The sequence below is a fragment of the Apostichopus japonicus genome, chromosome 3 (assembly GCF_037975245.1).
Source record: "Apostichopus japonicus isolate 1M-3 chromosome 3, ASM3797524v1, whole genome shotgun sequence".
Taxonomy (NCBI): domain Eukaryota; kingdom Metazoa; phylum Echinodermata; class Holothuroidea; order Aspidochirotida; family Stichopodidae; genus Apostichopus; species Apostichopus japonicus.
Window position 1 is genome coordinate 5491155 of NC_092563.1, and position 25150 is coordinate 5516304.

At 37.2% G+C, this 25150-nt stretch overlaps 1 protein-coding gene across 1 annotated transcript in view; it reads left to right on the forward strand.

The window, feature by feature from the left end:
- LOC139961276 (C-Maf-inducing protein-like) overlaps nt 1-25150 on the forward strand; it is an 85024-nt gene that overhangs the window by 30323 nt on the left and 29551 nt on the right. The window contains exons 4-5 of the mRNA XM_071960374.1: nt 6671-6760; nt 22498-22686. Coding sequence (XP_071816475.1) covers nt 6671-6760; nt 22498-22686 — 279 coding nt within the window. The remainder of the gene's footprint in view (nt 1-6670; nt 6761-22497; nt 22687-25150) is intronic.

Below are 25150 nucleotides of genomic sequence, written 5' to 3' on the forward strand. Positions count from 1 at the left end.
TTTTCATGAAATGAGCTTTGCTTTAGGGATACATCGATAGGTTGAAGTAAATGATGCCTTTGATTATTTTCATGGTACGTGTGCTGCTTTGATAATTTGGAGGAAACTCGCTCTGGAAAGTAATGATCCATAGTCCAGCATGGCAGTGTTAACAAAATAGCTGCACTACATATGATCTCTAAAGCAAAAAAATCTGTTAATTGCTCTGTTATTGTGGGGGTCTGAACCATGCAGCCATATCCTTTATCATATATACGTGTATAGTGTACAGTGTGTATGTAGGGATTGCCTCTGGGATTTACATTAGCTGCAAAACTCAGATAGGTTAGAGCCTGGGATTTTTATACAAGTCCCGTGTTGGACCAGCTTTACTTTCTATTAATTTAATTCTTTAATACTCCCTGACGATCCCACAATGTCTTTCCCGTGGGCGATGAAGAGAAGTCACAGTGTAAATTGTGTATCACCAGCCTTGTTTGGAGAGGTAGCCCAAGTTCCCTCTGCATATACATACAATGCACTCTCATTTCAACTATTGGTATAGGTATAGGCAAAACTTTCCCCTCCCACTTTTCCTTAACATTTATAAAACAGCTGTGAATTCATGGAGTCCAATTTTAATTTTTCAGAACTGGGAGAGTTTCAAATTAAAAATTGATTATCGCGCTGTAGCGTTACTATAAACAGTAAAGCCCCTAAGATGTATCGCAGACTTACAAAGAGAAACTGTTTACGTTTATCTATAGACAATCCCCCCCCCTCATCACACACACACGCACATACACACACTACCAACCAAGCTTGGAAAATATTTACAAATCTGCTCAGTCTGTCCCCAGCTTACGGCTTTAGAGACGATCTGATCTAACGGAACAGAAGGAAATCTGTTACTCTATGAAACCTAATCTTAGAGTATCAATCAGGTTTTATTAGTAGTTGCTTCACCTTAGCTCACTAGTCTCATCGTGCACACAAAGATCATATTTGTGCTCGGGGAAAGTTTCCAAGGAAAAACCGTTGAGGCTCTGGCTTTCAGTTTGAAGCCAATTGACGTCACAGATTATTCGCATGATGATAATTCGAGGCTGGAATAATTTGCTTCGCAGTGCAGTGGCTTGTATGAAGGGTCATTTTTGTTTTGTTTCGTCCACCCATCAGGTATCGTCCAATGGGGGAAGATTGACGGCTGTATTAACTGTGGTCTTTCTCGTATATATAAAGATGGGTCAATGGGATGAAAGAGGATTTTGAAATGTGCATATGTTGAGGAATATGAGCCTGCAGGTATTACGGGTCCTTGTGTGCAAGTCATTGCGAGAGAGATGGCAAATTAAATCGGCAGGAAGGAAGAGTTATTTTCTCTGCGCCCCGATCATGTTTGGAAATATTTTCTGTCATAAATTCCATTTGCTTGATTAAACTTCTGGAAGGTGAAACGGAGGTCAGTCTTTGAAACAAAATCAATACCTGTAAGATGGTGACTGCCAAACAGAATAGTTTCGGATTGTGTGCACAGGAAAATTCTAATATATCGAGAAAGAAAGTAACGCACCTTGAACAGAAGCAAAAAAATTACATCTAAGTATTTTTCGTCAAAGACCATAAACTAAAGCAATTCACTGACTCCTCAGACTTCCTATCCCTCTTGATACAGTAGTTGAAAACAAAGAAGGAAGGAAATTGCACATGTTTATAGATCTGAAGAATTCTATCATGTTGAGAAAGGAATTAATGTATCAACAAAGAAATATAAAACGAGATATGCAAAGAAGAACCATTTGCACTCAACTATATCAGCTCCCAGTTGGTAGTAATAACAATATATTAAAACTTGAATTATTGTATAGTTAAACAATATCAAACTATATAAACTGAGAGAGGTTGGGTCAGGGATTTGGTTTAGATTATATCTGAATTCTTCTGTGAATATATTAATTTAGATTGCAGTTTGAATACTTTATTTGGTAAATTTTCAAGCGCATTTGATATACTTTAAGATGATATGTCGTCTCGGCGAAAAATCCAACGATATATTATTGTATGCCGGATTTTGCGTGACATCACAGCATTCTCTTTTTCTGAAGTTCGATTGAGAGCCGATACTAGGTAAAATATGGATAGTAAAAACAAAACAAAAACAGCATCTATGGGTAATGATGAGAACTAGTCACAGAAACAACGTACGTGGGAAAATAGGGTGTCTGGCATCATCATCATTTTTAGCAATTTAAAACTGCCGATTCAGCGATATGAAAATGCCGATTCCTCATCTTTAAACCAGATATTGAAGTCGACTCTGAAAGATTTGAAATTTTAATGATAAAATTTTATTTCAACTTTAATATGATACATTAAAAGAAAAATGAAAGCTTGATCTAGATGGAATATAAATATTAATTGTTTATGTTAATTGTTATGACTTACTTCTTTCTATGCATGCCTGTGAATATTACATTATGTGAATTCTTGGAAAGTTCAGGATTGAAAGTACAGTACTGTATGTCAAAGGTCATCTGAGGGTCAAGGCTATAAAGTTGAAGAGTACTAGTGTTTTCACACATGTACTTCTCTCTCTCTCTGTCATATAGTTGATTAATAACTATAAAGATACTTTTTGTCCCGTTGGAGGGGAAAAATTGGTTGTTTCACACTGCTGTCAATAATAGTTGTTTTTAAAGTTGTTTCTCAGGAGTTGAGGCTGTACCATCATACTGCATCAACTAATAGGAGAAAATTAAAATGCTTGTTTCACATATATGTGTTAGTAATAGTTGCTTTTAAAGTTGTTTCTCAGGAGTATAGGACTATAGTTGAGGTTATACCATTACACTGCCCCAACTAATAGAAGAAAATAAAAATGCTTGTTTCATTAACTGCTGTCGATCAGTATTAAATAGTTGTTTCTAAAGTTGTTTCTAAAGTTGTTTCCTCAGGACTAATAGTTGAGGCTGTACCATATGGTACCATTCAGCTGGAACAACTGCAAACCATGTACAGCTGCCTATTACAGCGATGCCAGAAATCCGGCAAAAGCCGGAATTCCGGCTTTTTCCCAATTTTGAAATTTAGTTCCGGCTCCACACGATCTTTCCGTCCCAGTTGAAACAGCTAGACATGAGCTTTTTCCGTGAATTTCCGTGAATTTCTAACTATTATCCTAATACACTGTAGGATATGCAAATTTGAGCCTATACCGCAAAACATGATATCTCAAATAAAGTTCAGATAAGAATATATATCAGATGCAACATACAAGGCCTGGGAAGTTCTATTTCCAGTGATCTGGGAGGGATATTTTGCCAAAATATTCTTGCAACGCTACACGCCAACCAGGGTGGCGCTCTGCTTAGATACTGTAGTCTTTAAGGCCCTAGGGGAAAACCCTGCTAGCATCCCTGCTATTAACACAATGTGTGTCTTTTGAATATAAGCTACAGTATGGGACGACCTTGTTCACCTCTAGCTTGAGAAAATATCAAGGTACTTTCTTTAGAGGGGAAATTGAAAGTGTGGATCACATGCATCATAGCATTGTGCTTGTTGTGTATATAGCAAATGCAATCAGTGTTATGTTATTTCCTGCTTGTCCTCAGTTTAAAATTTGGCATTCAGACATCTTCACTGGTTTATCTGGAGTGTATAATGCTTGGGGAGGGGGGGGGGGGGTGGAGAGTTGATAGATCTATGACCAGTATTAATAGAAAGTTTGGACATAGATTTCTTGCAAAATAAATAACAATTTTAGTAAACATACTAAATAACAAAGTTATATTTAGTCTAAATTGACCTACCAAGGGTGATAATAGGTACCCTTTACAGGTCATCGGTATCACTAGCAATTTTTTTATTGCGTGTTCACAAAATTAAACTTCAGCAAGCTGAGTTTTGCTGCCTGTGACTATCAAAGCATTTTACCAATCAGAGATCATATTTATAATTGTCTGATTTTACCACTCGTCATGATCTCGGGGAAAAATCTTTGGAGAGGTGAGAGCCCTCAAGGGAAAGTATTGTTTTGAAAGCTTTTTAAGTAATTTATCATGCTAAACTTTGGGGCCAATTAAGAACTTTATGTTCAACTTAAATTTTACCAATGTTGTAGAAGAAGGAAGAAAACCTTCACAGACAGATGTTAAATCTCAAAGGACGGTTGCGGACTAGGTATAACACTTAAATTGCAGATGAATAACACCTTCGTCCCTGTGCATAAGGGAAGGGGGCACCGTCGGAGGGTCCTGCAATGCTCACCTCCAAAGATTTAAGTAAACAAATTCGAACATAATATAAAGCACAAGGGAGAAATGAGGGTATATATACTTATAGATTAGCAGACTGCATTTTTAATTATTTCAAATTTTCAATATGTACTTCATATTGAGATATTTATTGTAATGCTTAATGGGAATAAATGGTTTAAACTTCACTTCTGCTGCGAGATCTCTTGGGCGACCCTTTTGAAATTTCGTTCACTGGGTACTGCATGGAATTGTTTAATACCATTTGAGTTGTCTTATTTTTGTAGCCTAAAATCCTTTCAGAGACAAATTGCCTCATTTCGGTGCATGAGAAATATATCTCTCATTTCAGTTAACACCACATTGTCAGTCATAGCCATTCAGTAACCGCCTTACATGGTTACTGATCATTCAAGTAAAATACTTTCAAGCATAGCTAGTGAAGAGATAAAAAGAGGATGTTTGTATATTAAAGCATAGTATCAATTACAGACAATTTAGAACTAGCCCACTTGACTGACCAATTATGTAACAGACTAATGTGCTAATGTGTCAGTGATACCATACTGCTGCTAGACTGCAAGTGACTGACATATATGCCTTTTTTCACTTTTTAAAGGAGATAAAAACTCAGGGGTTTTGCAGTGAACTCATAGTAGCCTGACTAATATTCTTACACCCTCTGTGAAATAACTAATCAAAACTACCTTTCCCCAAATTTCCAGGAATTTTCTAACACAACTACTGTGTTGGCAGCAATTATGTTAATTTAAATAACAAGAGCGCTTTGAAAATGATGTCAGCATGCCACATGGTAAGTTAAACAATTCCTCTCTCTGCGTATGAATTGTACACTTGCTTTCGGAGGTTGTTCAGAAGTTGATGCAAAATGCCCGAGAGCCAAGAATTTGGTTGTGTAAAACAGGAGAAGGGAAGAAGGAGCAGGGAAGGAAAAATGATATAATGTTGTTCCTGACGGGAAAAGTTTTCCAGAGAAAAAAGGCCGGTTCATGTTTCAAAAAAAACTAACTGGCTAAAATCAAGTTTTCACTGGCATTTTCTTGAACAGCAACACACATCAGTTACTTTGCAGACTTTTGAGAGCAGCCCAATGATATTTGCTGATATAGGGCAGTTATGCAGGGCTCATGTGAGGTACTGAGACCATCTTTTACTGACCATTGATAACAGACTGACCCTGCTGATTCTTGGACAGAGGATTGATAACAAGTTAACCATGCTGATTCTTGGACTGAGGATTGATAATAGACTGACCATGCTGATTCTTTGACTGAGGATTGATAATAGACTGACCATGTTGATTCTTGGACTGAGGATTGATAACAGGTTAACCATGCTGATTCTTGGACAGAGGATTGATAACAAGTTAACCATGCTGATTCTTGGACTGAGGATTGATAACAGGTTAACCATGCTGATTCTTGGACTGAGGATTGATAATAGACTGACCATGTTGATTCTTGGACTGAGGATTGATAACAGGTTAACCATGCTGATTCTTGGACTGAGGATTGATAATAGACTGACCATGCTGATTCTTGGACTGAGGATTGATAACAGGTTAACCATGCTGATTCTTGGACTGAGGATTGATAACAGGTTAACCATGCTGATTCTTGGACTGAGGATTGATAACAGGTTAACCATGCTGATTCTTGGACTGAGGATTGATAACAGGTTAACCATGCTGATTCTTGGACTGAGGATTGATAACAGGTTAACCGTGCTGATTCTTTGACTGAGGATTGATAACAGGTTAACCGTGCTGATTCTTGGACTGAGGATTGATAACAGGTTAACCATGCTGATTCTTGGACTGAGGATTGATAACAGGTTAACCGTGCTGATTCTTGGACTGAGGATTGATAACAGGTTAACCGTGCTGATTCTTTGACTGAGGATTGATAACAGGTTAACCGTGCTGATTCTTGGACTGAGGATTGATAACAGGTTAACCGTGCTGATTCTTGGACTGAGGATTGATAACAGGTTAACCGTGCTGATTCTTGGACTGAGGATTGATAACAGGTTAACCGTGCTGATTCTTGGACTGAGGATTGATAACAGGTTAACCGTGCTGATTCTTGGACTGAGGATTGATAACAGGTTAACCGTGTTGATTCTTGGACTGAGGATTGATAACAGGTTAACCATGTTGATTCTTTGACTGAGGATTGATAACGGACTGACCATGTGCTTAGTTCTTAATGTCCACTAGCTGGCAGAAAAATTGCCAGTGTCTTTTTTCCTTTCTACTGGCAATGGCAAAATCCACTGGCATTATTATAAAGCCAGTAAATAGCCAGCATTTCGACGCCTGAGAATTATCACAACTTGTTGTAAAGATGGTTATTGATTATTCAAGTTCTCAACTTTATGAACAATCTGTTTCTTTCTTTCTCTAATTATTCTAGGGGATGATTGATATGACTTTGAATACCTGCGTGCAAGACCAAGCAGTTTACCAGGTTCCTTTGGAGATTGTGTCCGACATCCTGTCTCAGGTAAAGCAGTTTCCATGTTTAAAACATTTCTTGAAATTTATAAACCTGCCAAGCGACCTTTTACTGGCTTTGTATCTCCCGGTCAGATACATACATGCCAAACACGTGATACTTCTGAAGATGATTTCCACTTAAGATTCACCCCGAAAATTTCAAGCTGTGTTCTATATGGAAGCGTCTCATGTCTGCCCATAACAGCATGATTAAATGAATATGTTATACAACTATATTATAAGCTAGGCTAGACAACTTGTGTTGTGAAAGTGTGTTAGGGCATGGATAAGTACTGATGTTGGATTTAAAAGAAAAAGAAAAAAATACTTTGCTTAGACTTCAAAAGTCAGTTGTGACATAAAGACAACAATAAAACTAAATAGTTTCCATACAATATATATACACACAAAGGCAACCAACCAGCTGTACTAAAAAGTCACAACAGATCTGCATGAGCCTTGGCATCACTGCAGTGTATGAATGGGGAATTTAAACCTGAACACGTGTGTGTATAAATTTACCGGGTGTAATAATACGCTCCGTTTTATGAACGTGTAGGGGAATATGTGATGTAAAAGGATGGTTATTTATCTTGTACTTGAATCTATCATGACGTCTAACCATTAATTGGGACATTTATCTATTAAACTTGAAATATATGTGACAGGTGGTTCATATACAGAAATTTTTAGTGACATAGGATACAGTGATGTCATCTCTTTTTTGAACAGGTGCTAGCTGGCCAATATGAAGTAGACTACGTAGGATTTTTGCCAGTCACCATGTTCATATAACGCCCCCCCCTGGTCTGGTGATACATATCCCCCCCATGGTCTGGTGATACATATCCGTCAGTTCAATCGTATGAAGTAAACTTGAACCTTCATTTGTTGGAAACAGACATAAAAAAATGAAAACAATGTAGTGGTTGGATCTAGTTTATAGTTGCATACTACTTCAACAAATTCAACCTAATTGATCAAAACTTTTTTTGATAGAGAGCTTTTTGTGACAAAATGGGTCAGAAGTGATCCTATATATGTTTCCCTGTGATATGGAATTGAGAATTTCACTGCAATATCCACAGCTTTAAGGTAGCATTTTTATAGACTGACCGTCTACAGGTCAAGTATAATGATTTCAAATACTACCAACAAAAAAAAGTTGAACAAAGTAAATACTGCCAATTTGCTTAATTTGTTGAAAAAATCATCTATAAATGTATGGAAAAAGAATTGTATAAGTGTTAGAATTGAAGAAAACTCATGAAAAACTTGCTAGTGTGAGAATTGTTACAGCTTAAACTTTAATGTGTCTCTATTTTGTTGTCTTGATCAACTATGATTTAATCATGATTCGAATGCTGTTAGGAAAAGTTGGGGAAAAGTAGGGGTAAAGAAAAAAAAAAAAAATTGTGGTCTTGAAAGTCCTTGAATTTTGTTTTGAAGTCTAACATGAGCATGTAAGGTGTTCAAGGAGTGTGAGAACAGGTTTACAGCTCATCAAACCATGGTGTAAAATGAATTCTACAGCATGCCGTGTTTGGGGATCATGGCTCTTTAAATGTTTTCCCAGATCCACCCCCACCCCACCATACCCTCCCCCTCCCCAACTACAATATAATGATAGCAATACACATAGCAAGAGTTGCAATGGCAAGGGGCATACTATTGTCTCTACTGTAGCTATTCTAACATTACATCACTGTTAGTGTGTAGGCATTCATAATAAACAGTAAAATGTGTGGTTTTGGAAAATGTCTGGATTTGCAATGGATTTAAATCTTTTGGAACCATATATATAATACTTTTGTGTACATATGTCTGCTCTGTAAGTTTGGCAGGACTTTCCGTGAAAACTTGTCATTGAAAACGCAAACAAGCTTCTTTCAGTTTACCGTTTGTTTGCCTTCTTTCGACATGCATGCGATCGAACAATCAAAGATTAGTTCTGAGCTTGATTTTACAGGGTCTGCGTAATAAGAATTTACAAGGCATAGAGGAGGACGAGTATCGGTAGAAAGCTTATTCATACCATATAAACATTTAAGACCTAAAAACCAAAAAAAAACCTTTGAAATTGTGTCAAGTTTTCAGTCAAGTATCGATTTGTGCAGCTAAATTCCAAGTGTGGGTCGATTCAGCTGTGGGTTATGCTAGGCTAAGTTCTGTGTGCTTACAAACCAAAAAAAAAGAGAGGGAAAAAAATCCACATTGTACCAATCTTTATGGATCAAGTATTGTGTTAGCAACCCTCAAGTCAGGTTCTTCTTACACATGATGACGTCATTGCCATGGCAACCGGCTGAAATGGGAGCCTCTTTGGAGTACCGTGACTGCGGGACTGTCGTACATTATCTCCGTCGTCGAGGTAGGATATGTTTGTTTGTACCAAACATCAGCTATAGTGAGATCTACAAAAGAACTGCGCATTTTGAAAACATATATAAGGCTGATAGACATTTATTAAACATCATTTCCCTCTCGTGTCTATGGATAACCACACAAATGTTCGACAAAGCCTCCAGTCATTTTTTTTTCCCGGTGCGGGGGGGGGGGGGGGGATTGATATGCCATTATCTCCCGAAAATTACATTTGTTTAAAAACAGTCTGTATTCAGTTTAGTTTCATTTGAGTCCATTTTATAAATTACAGCGTGTGTAAACACGTCAGGGATTTCTCATTTCGATGTTATTTCAGCAGTGATGAGAGAGGATCGGTAACTCAGAGGTTGTCATCAGAGCCTTTGGTTTGTGAGCGTAACTAGGTTGGATGCAGTCACTGTGTTGGCAAAACACTGACTTAAAACTCGATAAGCTGTCTGTAATTTGGGGAGCCCTCATTGAGTAAGCCCGGTCATTGTAACCTAGTATCACCATATTAGAAGTCAACAGCAAAAGTGTATAGTTTTAGTTGTAAAGTTCATGTGATCGCAGGTTAAATGGTATATAATTTTTATTTTTACAGGATCATCCTATTCAATGTAACCCTCACATGATCCATATTTATTGTGTCCCTACATGATTGAATTGATTGTAACTTTACTTGATCCAATGTTTCTCACTCAGTATCTGATCTAGTTGTTACCTCACAGAAGCCAGCTTATCTAGGTTGATATATACTCCATATATTGAAGCTTTTTACATGTTATAGTCAATAATTGTACAGCTTCACATGGTTCTGGCACTAAGCCTTACTTGGGCCTCGTTCACATTTGAAAATGCAAGGAGGATCAGGATATTGCGCTTTCCTCTGGTTGGGAATTAAGCTGACCCTGAAACCCCCCCCCCCCCCCATATTCAAGAATGGGTAGAGGATCAAGGTCAGATGAAGATCCCCTCTTGCACTCTTAAAACTTAAAAGTGAACAAGGCTTTGTAAATTTTGTAATGCCAGAGAATCCAGTCTCTATAATAATTTCCTCACTCAGTGGATCCAGTTGTAACTTTCACATGATTCATTCTATCGTAACTGAGCAAAGGTTTTGTTTAATTCCATAACTAGGGTTTTCCTTGTGAAACTATGCGATTAGTTTTAATTTCTGGCATAAATGATCTCTTGATTCATACATAATTTCATGAATCTGTCTAACTAACTAATTTAGCTACAAAAGTTACAAAACATTGACCAGCTGAAACTCTTAGTTTATTACACTGACAATAATATAAATTGATTAATTAATTAAAGATCTGACTAATAGGAAAACAAATATATGAAAGAAACATAATTCACTGCTGAGCATACAGTAGCTGTATTTTTAAGGGACTATTAACAAAATGCAATTGACAAAATGTAATCATTACTCTCTCTGCAAATGATGTGCAGCCATGTTTTGACCCTGTGTCGGCAACCCAGATCTCCTGAGGGTGGAGTGTAATGATCTGCATTGTATCCAAAGTGTTTCAATGTATCTTCATTACCTTCCTCATCAAGTAGATGAAACCACCAGATTCGTGCCATACGTGATGGGTTCTTTTTGCGGAAGAGTTCAACAACCCTTAATGAGTGTATCCATTAAACAGAGAAATATCTAAAGCATCGCATCGGGACGGTTTCAGGTTACCAGATGCAAGTACAAACAGGGTAATTGAAGGAAAGGCCATTGTCCTACATGATCCATACAGTCTATATACGCACTGAGCAAACAGCTGAGTTAGTTCCGGACTATGCGCTCATGCCAGCTTGTATGATCCACACCGCAAAGATTGCAGGTAGGGGTACATATAAAATAATGGAGTCAGGATAGAGTCGTGCTACTTAGAGTTTCATGCACAATAGCGATCTTCAGGGAAGTTATTCCCTAACACCGGGAAACTCCCTTTCCAACAATCTCACAGTTTTCCCCTTCCACGGTTCAATGACCCTCTATGTCCTTATTTGGACACAAGCTCGCTTTCTTTTGTCCAGTTTGTTTTTATTTTCTGCGAGCGAGCGATGATCATCAGAAACTTTTCTTCTAGGCACAGGTCTTTTTGTTGGTGCTGGCATGTTTCAAGATAAACCATGTGATTAAGAAATGTTGCTTGCTCTCTTTGAGATCCCAGACAAACTTGTCTCGAATGGTCCACCTCACATGCCAATATGTGAATGACAGGTATTGTTGTGCCGTACCGACGCCTTGTACATACGATTTCTGTTGCCAAGCATTTGCCGTTCAAGGGGGGTTCCTTCAATTGCATTCCTTCTGGGGGTTTGGTGTATTTTGAAAGGATTTTTGAGACTTTGTGTGCGGTGATGATAAATTGCAAGGTCCCCATGCATCTGTAGCTACTACGGTTGCATATATCTTATGTAGTCTGTGTGATGTTGGAAAGTGCTTGGCTAGGAGTTTTGAAAAGATTGCCCCTAGGCTTGATTTTGCTGAAGGGTGGGTTGAACCAAGTTATGCTTTGGCAGGGGGGGGGGCTTTCTCCTTTTAGGATGTTGTTGCTTGGGTTCTTTCTATTCCAGGCCTGCATTGTAACCACTCAATTTAAGGTTTTGTTGTAGGTGGGGTGGGGGGGGGGGGCACTGTGAAAGACTGGCCTGCTGGACGAGAGTACCAATATTTTTTTGTTGGTAGTTGTTGGTATGTGTTTGATAATGTTTGGGGGATAGTTTAACTTGGCATTTACATACAGTGGCTGATCCCTTGGTTTTCTGAAATGGTTGGTATAACTTGGCATTTACATACAGTGGCTGATCCCTTGGTTTTCTGCAATGGTTGGTATAACTTGGCATTTACATACAGTGGCTGATCCCTTGGTATTTTGAAATGGTTGGTATATGACTCGGCATTTACATACATGTGTGACAATTTTGGTTTTACACTAATTTGTTGATGTACGGTTTTTGATCATGTTAAATTTTCTCATACATTTGCATAAAAAAAGGGATTAGCAGATCTTCCCTCATAATATATTAGTTCATTCATTTTGTATCCTTCCGGTTGTATTTGACGCAAAAATGTCTTCACAGATTCCGCCTTAGATTGTTATGTAAATCTCCTCAGTCATGTTTTGTTATTCTTACCTTTTTCATCGCTCACTTTTAATTCATTCCCCCTCAATCAGGTTGTTTTCTCTTTCTACAGAATAATTAAAGAAAAATTCACAGATCGCTCCTCCATTTGTCAGTCCTAAGACTAACTTTCAACATTAAAACAGACAACATATCACGTCATATTTGGTTTCCATGATCAATGCAGTGTGTGCATGTCCACACTGAACAGGAGACATGATAATCCCGATATATTCCATGGGCAAAAAATATGAATTGAAATGTGGCAACATTTCTTGTCGACTTTTTTGTGTAGTTTTGATGGTTGAGATACTCATTCTTGTAGCATGTTTTAATGATTACACAATCGTTTAAAGAAAGGGGACATTAATTTATCACCGTACAGCTTGTTTTATTTTACAAAGAGGGGAGGGGGGGGGAAGGGATGGAAGGAGGAAAGAGTTTGTAGAGGCTTCTAGTTGCTCCCAAGCATAAGCTTACAAAAATAGGTTATGTCAGATATCTACTCAAACTGAAGAGCTGATTCTCTCAGATGTACATGGTCCCAGATTTACCCATCTCTTTCATAGTATTGTGATTAGACCTGTTATTCCCCCGCCCCCACCTATCCTAGAATCGATTTCTAGTTTCTGCCCTCAAGAATCGTCTACCTTCTAAATCTACCATTCTACGGTACTATATCACACAGTTTTGTTTTCACCTGGTGATTTTATTCCACTCAAAAATCACTCTGGTTTCTTAATTTTGTCAGTGTTTTCTTTAAGACCATTTGTATGCACACTGGCAGGGAAAATATCGACCATGCTGCAATTGCTACCTTTCTCATGATACCGAAAAAAGACGGTAAAAATGAGTAAATAAACTGTGACTCTTCTTCCGGGTTCGCGCAAATATACAGAAAGAGTGACCGGGTGTGAACCGGGACAAATTGGTTGAAAAATTAAGAAACTTGACCCTGTATCTACATATATATCTATCTATCTATCAGAAATGTTTGCCTCATAATTCAGTCGCTATATATATATATTGCAGGGTAATCATAATATGCATGATTCTGTCAGAAGGAAGCTGCAATATGCATCCAAGCTTGACTATATATCTGAAAGAAGAGTTGGAAGAGTCTCCATCATGGCTGTAAAATGTTTATGCAGGTAGGAAAACCCAAGAAAACTCTTCCACATATCAGTTGAGTTGTCTTGGTGATAGTGCTTAGTAATGACTGCTGACGTCAACCGTTTCCATACTTTCCGGGAAACATACTGGTATCTGGTTGTTAAAGACAATGTGCTGCATCGGTTGTGTCCGTCCGGATAGCTGATCGAATCACGACGGTGGAAAGCGGCACTCGTAAATGATATATACTTGAAGTGTACGTTGAAGTTTTGTCCCCAGCTCCCTCTGATATGCGCAGACACGTATAAACAACAAGATGTCGTCTCTCTCCCAACCTCTCGTTATTGTCTTTTCTCGTGGTAGAGGATGTCTGCATCAATCATCCCAGCGATGTGGGACTGTATGTCATGTAGCATCACCAACAGCAGAGATTTCCCTGCCTGGGCCGGCCGTACGTTACGGATTCATTTCCTAGCAAGATAAATGATCTGTGACGTGATTGTCGGTTTAAAACACAGCATTGGGGGGGGGGGGTTTGGGGGAAGTATCGGGTTTTAAATTTCACCGTGTGCGTGATCAGAATGTCTGACTGGAATATATATATGCATTTGCGTGTTCCGGTATGTTCACAGTTGTTACGTCAGGAAATGGAGACTCCATACATACATATAGTTAATACAGTGTTATGTAAATTAAGACACATTTATACTCTGGCTATGTCACAATCTATTAATGATGATGCAACAGCGCAAGGGATGCATCGCCGGAGCCATGAACCACAAAAAAAATCAACCTGGAAATTTCACCGCAAGATTCTTTCATCCATGCATCATCATCGCATTGTGTTTGGGATGAGATATATATATATTGCAGTCCTCAATTATGTAAGTCACTGTTGCTATGGCTTTGTCACAATCTATTAACGATGCAAACTATGATGCGTAGTTGTGGAAACGTGTGCATGTACCAAAACTTCCAGCCTCCACCGGGATTTGAACCCGGGCCTCCTACTTTATATGCGGACACCCTAACCACTATATATATATATATATACATATATATATATACATATATATATATATATATAATAATAATAATAAATGAGACTTATATAGCGCCAAATCAGTAGACAAAGGCCACTGCTCAAGGCGCTTTACAAAGAAAACAGATTAATTTACAAAAGAACAAGTGAAAAGATGGGTCTTAAGTAGACTTTTGAGTGTAGAAAGTTTAGAGCATGTTCGAATGTGATCTGGTAAATTGTTCCAGAGATAAGAGCTAGAGTAATCGAAGCTTCTGTAACCATATGTCTTCAAGCGTGGTTTAGGAACAGTTAAATACAATTTGTTGGACGAACGAAGTGTGCGAGTTGGAATATATACATATATCTATATATATATATAATGTATATATCTATATCTATTGTAAGCAGTTTCATGCAGGAAATCAGTTGTTGTCTGTTGCTTACATGTATACATGTACGTTCACTTTAGCACGAACTCGAAATGATCAGTATCGAGTTTGAGGTGTATTGTTTCTCCTCTCTGTTACCTCCATGTAATATGCAAATTGTCTGAACTAGATCATGCATCAAATCTATCTTTCGGTTGATGGTGATCTTGATTTCAAGGAAATTTTAAAGGCTTTTTCTTCTTCGTGGCAGCTGAAATTAGGTTAGATAATGTGGAGGGGATTCTGGAATACGAAGATCCAGAGCTGGGATTCAAATTTTTAATTGAAAAATTTAGAGTTTAAGCAAATCTGGATTGAATTACCTTTTGTTTTTTTGGGTTTCTATGGGACAGTTACGTTTGTGTGTATTGTTAAATATATGTGTTTTATAATAAGAAGTCTGCTGAAATTCACAGGAAGCTGAGTATAATCAAGTGTCAAGGAAATTTTTCATTGGAGATAAGAACTTGATAGTTAGAGTAGAGATATTTACAGTTGTTAATCCGTAAACTTTTAGTTGTCTTCTTTTTAAAACCAAAAAATGTCAAGTAGTCGCTGCTACCATCTTTTTCAAATAATTTAGAGTTATAATTTGTAAGCATACAGTTTACAAAAATTAAATAAGAAAATAAAGGAAGGATAATGGAAAATGAGAGAAGAAAATCTTTTAGTATGATTTGACTTTAATATTTACAGGAACCCTTTCCAGTTTGGTCGATAAAGTTCGGTAGCTGGCTACTCCAGTACGTTTCAAATTAATTTTGGGGACGAATTGGCAACCATTAAATAAGATCTGCAATGACTCACAGGTAGTGACGATAAACTGTTAATACTTAACTTTGTATAACATTAGGCCTAATGTTAGGTTGTACATGTATGTAGTATGTAAATTTATATATGATGTCCAGTTTTTACATTTTTCCCGGTGCAAGTATATGTGATGCCTTTTTATATCACATACCTGATAAAAGGAGGGAAAAAAGAGAAAAAATAAGGAGAAAAATTAGAAGAAAAAGGGAATAAGATCGATTGCTGTTTGAAAGGAAAGCATGTGTCGCATTGGTCATATTTCTTCACCGCCCTGCACTTACATTCGCTCGACAGGATGTTAAACCTCGAGTGTTTTACGACTCCCGAATTTGTGTCGCTTTATTTTCTGCAAATTTAATGGGACGGTTTGGGTTTCATATTAAAACTCCTGTTTTTTCCTTCTCTTTGTTTTGTTAATGGTTGGCCTCAAATCTGTCAGTCCATCTGCCAAAGTTAGAGCCATCAAGACTTTAATTGGAAAGGTTAGGGTGCAGCACGGACTGTCAACATGTTGAATTTACTCCTTTTGACATTCTCAAGCTATAGTCTGCCTTTAGCTAGAAAGCAAAGTAAACTCAATCATTTTGTCAACTTTTTGAGGTAACCAAATATATAGAAGGAGCCACCTCATTACATGCCGATGATGAGAGGATAGAGCGGGGTGGTAGAGCGGGGCGGAGGAGAGGGGCGGAGAAGTGCATGGGTGGGGGTGGTTGGCCCGGGGGTGAGAAGGGAATATTACTTTGGTAATAACATTCTTAATTAAGACATGGATTAACTTACTGTGAATTTCTGTCACCTGTCTGCAACACGTCATCGCACACTCCTCATCCTAGTAGACGATAAATTGGAAAAGATCTGCTGGAACGTTCACGTCCACCTATAACGATACCCACATTTGGATTACAGACCTAATATTAAGTCTGTCACTTATGAGCATATACAAGATCCCAAGCACTTGAGCTTTTGGTGTTTTGTCAAAAAAAACAACCTCCAAAAATATGATTTTTAAGATGAAAGTCGTAGCCTCCCTGTTGACGAGCATGTAAATTAAGTGATAACATTTAATGCATCTATGATGACAAATGAGAGGCCGGCTCCACACTCTGACTGATGGAAATCTCATCGAATTGACATTTTTCCCTGCTGGCTGCAGACGGTTCTTGGATCTAACCCAACCCAAACATCACTGTATATTTACTATGATGTTGTTACAAAGTCTATCAGTGCAAGCATCAATAAAGCACCAAAAACTTAGATTTTTAAGGCGTGTTTAGTTACGTAAATACACCAGTATGATTGCATGCCAGGCATATGTACGGTTTTCAGAGTTTTAAGCTCCCAGTACGTATCTCAAAGTGCTAATTTATTAACTTTCAAAATATCCCATTGGTGCAATGGTGCTTTCTTTTTAGTTAAGTTATGTTATAGCATATAATTATATACAGTGGCCCTTGAAATATATTTGCAAAAATTTCCCACTGCTGCTTTTTTTTGGGGGGGGGGGAACTATGGGTTCTGGAATATTAGTCAAAACAAAGGTAGAATATTGACCTAATTCATGCGCTAAGGCTACAAAGTCATCGTCATTGCAGAGGTCATGGTCTTCTTTTGTTTAATTAATTCCAAACAGCAGCAGTTAAGCATTAGGAGCTAGCTATAGGTTTCTTTTATTTGATCATTTGACCATTTGATGATAGTTTTAGCCATGCATTCAGGGATGTGATATTCAATTTAGAAATATGAACACGGAATGGGGTACAAAATTTATTTGCTCTGTTTTAACGCTGTGTATCGCTATCTGGCCATGGGCATTGTGGAGATGGCAACTTTTGTGATGGGCAGAAATGAAACCGTAAACATGTGGGTTGTTTCTGTAGTTGTTTTAGGATTTTTATTTGCTTACAAAATGGATTCCTCAGATACTATTCATTCTGATTGATTGGTATATGATCTGGTCCCAACAGGAATTTATTTACACATTGTTTGAAATGAAAGTGGGAGAATTTTAGTGTTTAAAAGGAAAAGAAAAGTTTGCCCAATTCAATCCAAATATCTGAGCTTTAATGCTCTTTTTTGGGTTGAAATACCAGGTTATTGTGGGGTGTAGAAAACATTAATTTATCACAGAAACAAATAGACTACATTTCTGTATATTTCTGTTAAATATTTAAGTGCCCTGCACATATTGAAAAACTATTGATTTATTACAAAAGTAAACTGGAATACATTTCTTTCATTGTAAAGAATTGTAATAAAAGCCCTGCACAGATAGAAATACCAATTTAATGGGGCACAAAACATGAATTTATTACGGAAGGACATAGGACTTAATTGTTTGTATCGTAAAAGAATTGTAGTTAAAACAAACAGTCGTTTCTCGTCAGAAAATGTTAAAATAAACATCTTTGAGTGTAACAGGAGAAAACAGCAATGCTGAAAACCATAGCGTTCCTCGAGGGTTGTCTAAAAACCAATCGCTAAGTGCAGGATCGTCAGAGGTAATTATCTTTGAAAGCATACTCTGATTACAGTCTTTTGTTTTATGCCATTAGCCTTCCAATTAACTATGCAAATATTGCCATTTTACCATCTATCTTGCTTGCCTGTGGTAGTTTGGAAACTGCATGTAAAGGGTTAGAAAAATGCCAAGAGACTTAAAAGTGAACAGGGTTAGTTTACGACCTTAAATATTTGGATGTTGCATCATATACTACTGTGCTATACAGCTGCACTGCACATGTACAGCTGGAAATCTAGAGAAAGAATCGTATCTCTTAAAAAACCTAAGTAAATCAGGCGATAATGCTTTTGAAGCAGCATTTAGGAACCTGGGGGGGGGGTGTACATGCACACCCGCTCCAGGGGTTACCAAGCTGTATTCATAAACGACTGATTTATGCGCAAAGCATTCATCCATGGCAGTTACAGCAAGTGCGTGGGAAAGAATTCCTACAAACGACTTTTTTCAATTGCCTATTAAAGGGTGAGAGCCTATAGTCGAAACTGTTAAGTAATACTGCTTCACTGCCACTGCGTATATTGGCAGAAAATGTGCTAGAATGATGAAAAGAAAATACCAAATTGGTTACCTGCAGTACCTAAGTTTTGACTTGTATCTTGCAGAGCTGTAAAACTTTTCCCTCGTGATAGAAGAGATGCATGTGAATAAGTTTTAAAGATTGATGTATATTTATTGCAAGAACTCACTCTAGAGAATTTCATGTACATGATCGTGCAAAATACCAATTGGGTACAGTTTCACTGCGGCTATGGCCCACCCCCACCCCCCACTCACCGGTAAGGCGATGCCCATGCAGCCCTGCTTAAGCTAGGTGATGCATCCATTGCTAACATTGCTTTATCATACAGCAGTTAATGTGTATACACTTTGTACTACTAGTCAGTACTTTAACTTTCTTTCTTGTATGAATGCTACAGTAGGACATTCACACAGCTGGGGTGGACTCTACTTTAGAAGGATATCCCAGGGGAGGATGGTGCCAGGTCTGGGGCAGCCCCCTCCCCTTGCCCCCTCGGCTGAAGTCAAGCTTGTCTGTGTTTGTTTCATACTAAATCTCTTGACTTTCCTTCCTAATACTCTGGAAGGATATATCCGCCCAGAATACTGATCGCAATACTTATATTGCAACATATCGACCTTCTACAACTAAATTAAGAGGATCCATTAATTAATTTATTTACAACTAATTTAAGAAAGGGAGGAAAATTAACAGAAAAACACAGCAGAATGAAAATCATATCAGTGGTTGAGCAGCTCATCTCTTAGGTATTTCTCAAGGGATTTTCTCAGTGTCATTTATTTGATTTATCTGAATAATGAATTTTGCTAAAGCTTACCCGACTTGGTTTTTCTTCCTTGTTCTAGTACAAACTTTTTAATACGCATAGCACTCTCTCTCTCTGAGTGTTGAGGGTATACACATCCAGTTAATTGGATCTAAATTTCTGTGGATCTAACAAAAACACAGAAAACCCATCATTTTGCATCAGATTATACTGTAGATAGCAAAGATGCTTGGTACATATATATATGTATTTGTGTGTGTGTATGTTCGATGCAGCTGATACTGGAGTCTGCAATTTCCGTACTTCCGCGACTTGCATCCCAAAGTAATTGATATAAAGATCCTCATCAAAATTTGATACCCTGGCAGGCTGGGAGAGATTACTGTTTAATTGCATTGTGATTGCTCGGTAATTAGTCCGAAATAGAGAGCTTCCAGAACTGGAATACAGAGTATCGATCTATATGTAGATGAAGAACGGTGTAAATATATCGTCCTGATAAAAACCGACTCGGAAATTATAAAAAAAATTTGAAAGAAAGAAAGAACAATGGCATCTTCAGCTGGAAATTAACTGCTATAGATGAACCAGTGATCCCAGAATTCAACTCTTTTTTTGCCTAGATATCGCTTGTTGAACATCAAAGGCTCATCAGGACAAAGTGATGGCTGGACAGTCTACTTTCATAAGAGTTTATATACACTATATATTAATTCATTCGGCCATTTTGAAAATAATTTTTATGATTGAAACCAAAACCATGATATTGATGGTTCCAATCTTCTTGACAACCTTAAAATGTGTTCGATCTACAGGTTGCTGATAATTTATGAAATGGACCATTTCATAAACCACCAAGTTCTTTTGTGTGCAAGCTCCCCCCTCACCTTCCCTCCCTCCCACTCTATCCCCTCCTCCCCCCCCCCCCCACCCTTCCCAATCATTTTTTTTTAAGGTAGGTGTTACTACATGTATCAGTCTAATAAAGTTTCGATTTGACTGGCAACATGGACAGAGTTCCATAAACAATTGATCTATTTAAGTTGCTATGGTCAAGGCTAAAACACTCAATCTTCAGTCCTGCAACCCTCTGGTCTATTTTCTGCCAAAATTTAATTTTGAAAATTGGTTTCTTAAAGGGGGTATGTGTTAAGCTTAGAAACAAAAAGCAGATCTGTCTACATTATAATGCCCTGGGACAATATTTTTAGAACATTATCTAAAAGGTCTTTTTATTTATTTTTTATTTCTAATTAGTAGTGTAGTAAACATGATCATTTTCATTACCTTCACAAATCCTAGGAAACTTTGATAAAACAGTGAATTCATGTTTCTAGTCAAATTTAGAAGAAAAAAAACTGTTAGAATTTTTTTTTTATTATTATTATGATTATTATTATTATTATCATTGTCATTATCATTATTATATGAGATTTATACTTTGTAATAATGAATACTGTTAATCTATCAGTTTTTATTGTAATAAAGGCAACAACCAGGTATTCCTGTTATGGTAAATATATTCAACTAATTAAATTTAAAAAATGAAACTACATTTAGCATATTAAATTATTAGTCAGGTGACCTTCATAAAGTAATACTTTAAAACTATATATATGCTGGTATGAGCAAATCTGCTGAATCAATTAGTAATGCAAATTAAGTCTTCCGGCTTATATGCAGCCGACAATATTTGTAAAAATATTTAGGTCGATATTTGTCCAGCTGCTCTAAATACTTTACGAAAAGGGTGGGTAAGAGTTCATCAGCGCAGAGAAAACCGTCTATCTCAAATTAAATGTCTAGGGATGGGGAGTGATGAGGGGGTGGGGAGGGGGGGTAAACTGTCCTGTGGTGAATGTTTGACAGCTTTGACAATGTTTTAATGTTTATCTCCCTCTAAAAGTATTGGGTCGAAATTTCTCAGGAAAATGTTGTGGAATATCTGCTCAACATCCATCAAATTCTTCACACGATAAATATAAAGTGTGAACGCATGGTCAACTGTTCATATAAATATATTAAACATCATTTGTAACGTTTATAATGCAGAGGAAAGAAATATGAAAGGAAACCTCATTGGCCTTGGATAATTGTGCACAATCCTGTTTGCTAAGATCGTAATTGGCCAAACTGTGAAGATCTGATTCATTTCTCACCCCCCTTGTTGTTTTGTCGTGACTGTTACCATGGCAATTGAAATTTTAATGAAGAGTTAACGACTGATTGCATATTACAAAATATAAAGTTTTTTATTTTTTCATATTTTTTAAATTTTAAAGCACCTTTTGAATTCGAGTGCTTTCTGTGGCTCTGCATAATACTTTACATGCTGATAACAATGTGTGATCCACCATGATATACCTGGAGATTAATCTAGCTTTAATCTGACTATCTATCTAGTATTAAATTAATGGCTGGGTGGATACACCACCAGTTAACTAAAGGATAATCCATTGGTAATACCAGTCCTTTATTCCAGAGGTCACTCATTCAGTCACTGATCCCTTTCTGTGGTCACATTGCATGATTACTAATTCTACTCGCCTAACAATTTTATTTTTTAATCAGGTGTTGATCTAGGTAGGGGCTACAGGGATCATCCCCCTCTCCCCTTCCCCCCCCCCTCCCCATCTGAAATTCTTTTGGCACCAAAATTAAGCCATTGGCATGTAATTGTGATTATAATGTGTAACAATTAAAGATGCAAGTACATAGTGGACACATGCATGCATTCCTTACAGTTTACCAATGTTTCCTTTATGCATTGCTATCGTGGTAGTCATTTTGATATCCACCGATAGTAATTCTCTCTCCTCTCACCCCTCCCCTTCCCCTCATCCCCTTCAAGAAATCCTGGATCCATCACTGATAATTTTTGCTAATAGTTGATTTTGATTTTATGAATGGTATGCATGACATTTAGAGAAGCTTGTACCACTGTGAGAAGTTCATAATGAACATGGATATACACCTCAACAGAAATAACCATCATCCATGAATCCTCTGCAGTTGTCTATTAACTTAAATCTGTTTCCTCTTTTTTTTTATTTTTCGCAGAATGGAGACGTCCTAGACAGTGTGGTACACAGCGACATTATCACAACGGTGGCGCCCTTGCTCGAAAATAACCAGCCTTCACCAGAAATCTGCGCTTTCTTCAGCAAGCATTGCCGTAACTCACCCAGATCCTCGGTCGTGCTTGCTATGTTCACACCAGTCATCTACAGAATATTAAAACACAATATGGTATGTAACTATGATCTTCCTTGTCCAGAGCTTGACCTTGAACAAAATTGAGCCTGTATGTATGCATGTGTGAAGCGTGGTAAATTTATAACAGGTTAAAAGCCCGTAAACGTTTGGATCCCAGCAGGAGCTCGTTCAGATAGAAACCGTTTTTTTTGTTGTCTCTGTTTACAAATCAGCTTCAATATTTGGGTTAAAGAATCAGGAATGATCACGATAGGATGTATAAAAAAAGATTGATTGTAACACGACAGATATATTTCTTTAAATTCAAACGACCGAGGTTCAGAAGTTCAGCAACAGTTCAGAAAAAAATATGCTATATTTAAAAGGTGAAAATTGTGAATGAAACCCATCATCCCCTAATTTTAAAGTCTCTTTCTCCAAAAAGCAACTAAAGTCTCGTTTAATAAGCTGAGTCTCTTAAACTTTTACTGGAATATTTTGTTTCTTGAGATGCATACAGTTTGCTGGCAGTGTATTAATTGTATATATGTAGATATCATGTTAAAGAAAAATAACCAGCAGCAGTGGGTTAAATATCTCAGTTAATATCTTCCTTGTTTCTAAAGTTTACAAAAACATTCCTTTAGAATATTAATTTGTCGTTTATAATATGTATGGATTTTAGACTGCAGCTTTTGTATAGTATATTAATTTGTCGTTTATAATATGTATAGATTTTGGATTTCAGACTGCAGTTTTTGTATAGTAACAATTAGGCCTTTGGTCTTTGTTAAAAAAATTTTTTTTTTTTAACCCACAAAGAATCAGAAATTACGCCATATGAATAAAAAGTTTTCATGAAGCTTGCTGTATATCTCTAACATATAACCCTCCCCATTGTTTACCAATCTTTGGAAATGGTACTCATGCCTCACTCAGGGAACTTTGTACAGACAGACATATACACCATTCCCTGGTACATATATACCTGTATTATATTATAAATAAAAATGAAATCAAACTGTTAGCAAACTGCTTATCCAATAGAGAGCCCTATGTAAGAGAATATGTAAAAGTAAGTTGGCCTGACGTTTCGACCCTAGCAGGATCCTCTTCAAAGGCTGAATGACAAGTAACAGTAACAGAAGGGACAAAAACACGCACAGAATACAGACAGGTTAATGAGCATCATTGGAACTATGTCCTGTAGGATTGGGTTTGAATAACTCATTTACATATATATATATATTTCTTCTTGTTTTTTTTTTCTGTCTTTTTGTGCTTTTTTGACAATAAGTCCTAAGTTAGTGTAGGTTTTGTGTTTCATCGTTTAGTTAAATCTTTGCCTGGTAATAGCGTGCCCTTTATTTAGCAGATAAATAGACGACTAATGAAGATATTTGTAAAGCACACTCTCTGTGTTGCTATTGGTTGTCTCATATTTCTCACCATCATTGATTGGAACAATGTCCTGCAGGAATGGGTTTGAATATCACATTTACATATATTTTTTATTTAGTCCTAAGTTAGTTTAGGTTTTGTGTTTTATCATTTCGCTAAATCTTTGCCCGGTAATAGCGTGCCCTTTATTTAGCCGATTATTAGACGACTAATGAAGATATTCGTAAAGCACACTCTCTGAGTTGCTATTGGTGGTCTCATATTTCCCCAGCGACACTTTAGTCAGTACCTGTCACTGGCTCGCATGCCATCTCGGTTGTTGGCATTCTGAGTTTGTGAGACATTGTGTTGATGCCGGGATCCTCTGTTTTAAATGTTGAACACGCACAGCTGGTGTACACAGAGTGTGTATCACGGCTACAGCTATCCACAGTGCTTTATCACTGCATAGAGGTCGATATATATTTGTGTGCCAGTGAATTGTTGAGATGGTAAAGGTTAAACATAGGCATCTTAGGAATTTGGTGTTGCCTAGCAATAAAACAGGTTATGTTCATCTTCTGTTGCACCGGCGACTATGTGAACCTCACAACCAATTGGAAACTGTCATATCTCTAACCACATGCCACTGCATCTCATAGAAAATACATGCCTTCCATGTCAAAATTAAAAATTGTATTCAGGACTTTAACACTGTAAAACAACCTTATCTTTAAATTCCGGTTTGAAGATGTTAACCCAGATATAAAAAAACCCTTCATGTTTAAGTTTAATTAATGGACAAATATGTCACTATGGCATTAATTGTGTAAAAATCAATGCTTTGCAGTTTTGGGGGAATTTGTGCATAATTTTGCAGTTAATTCTTACTTCTCAGAGGTTTAATTTTTTTTTTTTAATGCTACTGTATTTGCGATAATTTCTGTGAAAACAGTCGCATACAGTACTAGCTGTTGAATGGATTAAGTTGACAAGTTTGTTGGATACAAAATTATAGGAATTCCTTGCCTAAGTTTCATCTTGAATCTCTCGCTCATTGTTTTTGTATAATATCTTGTTTTCCAATTGTTGCCTGTTTATCTCATTAATATCAGCTCTATAGGGTCTTAAATATTGA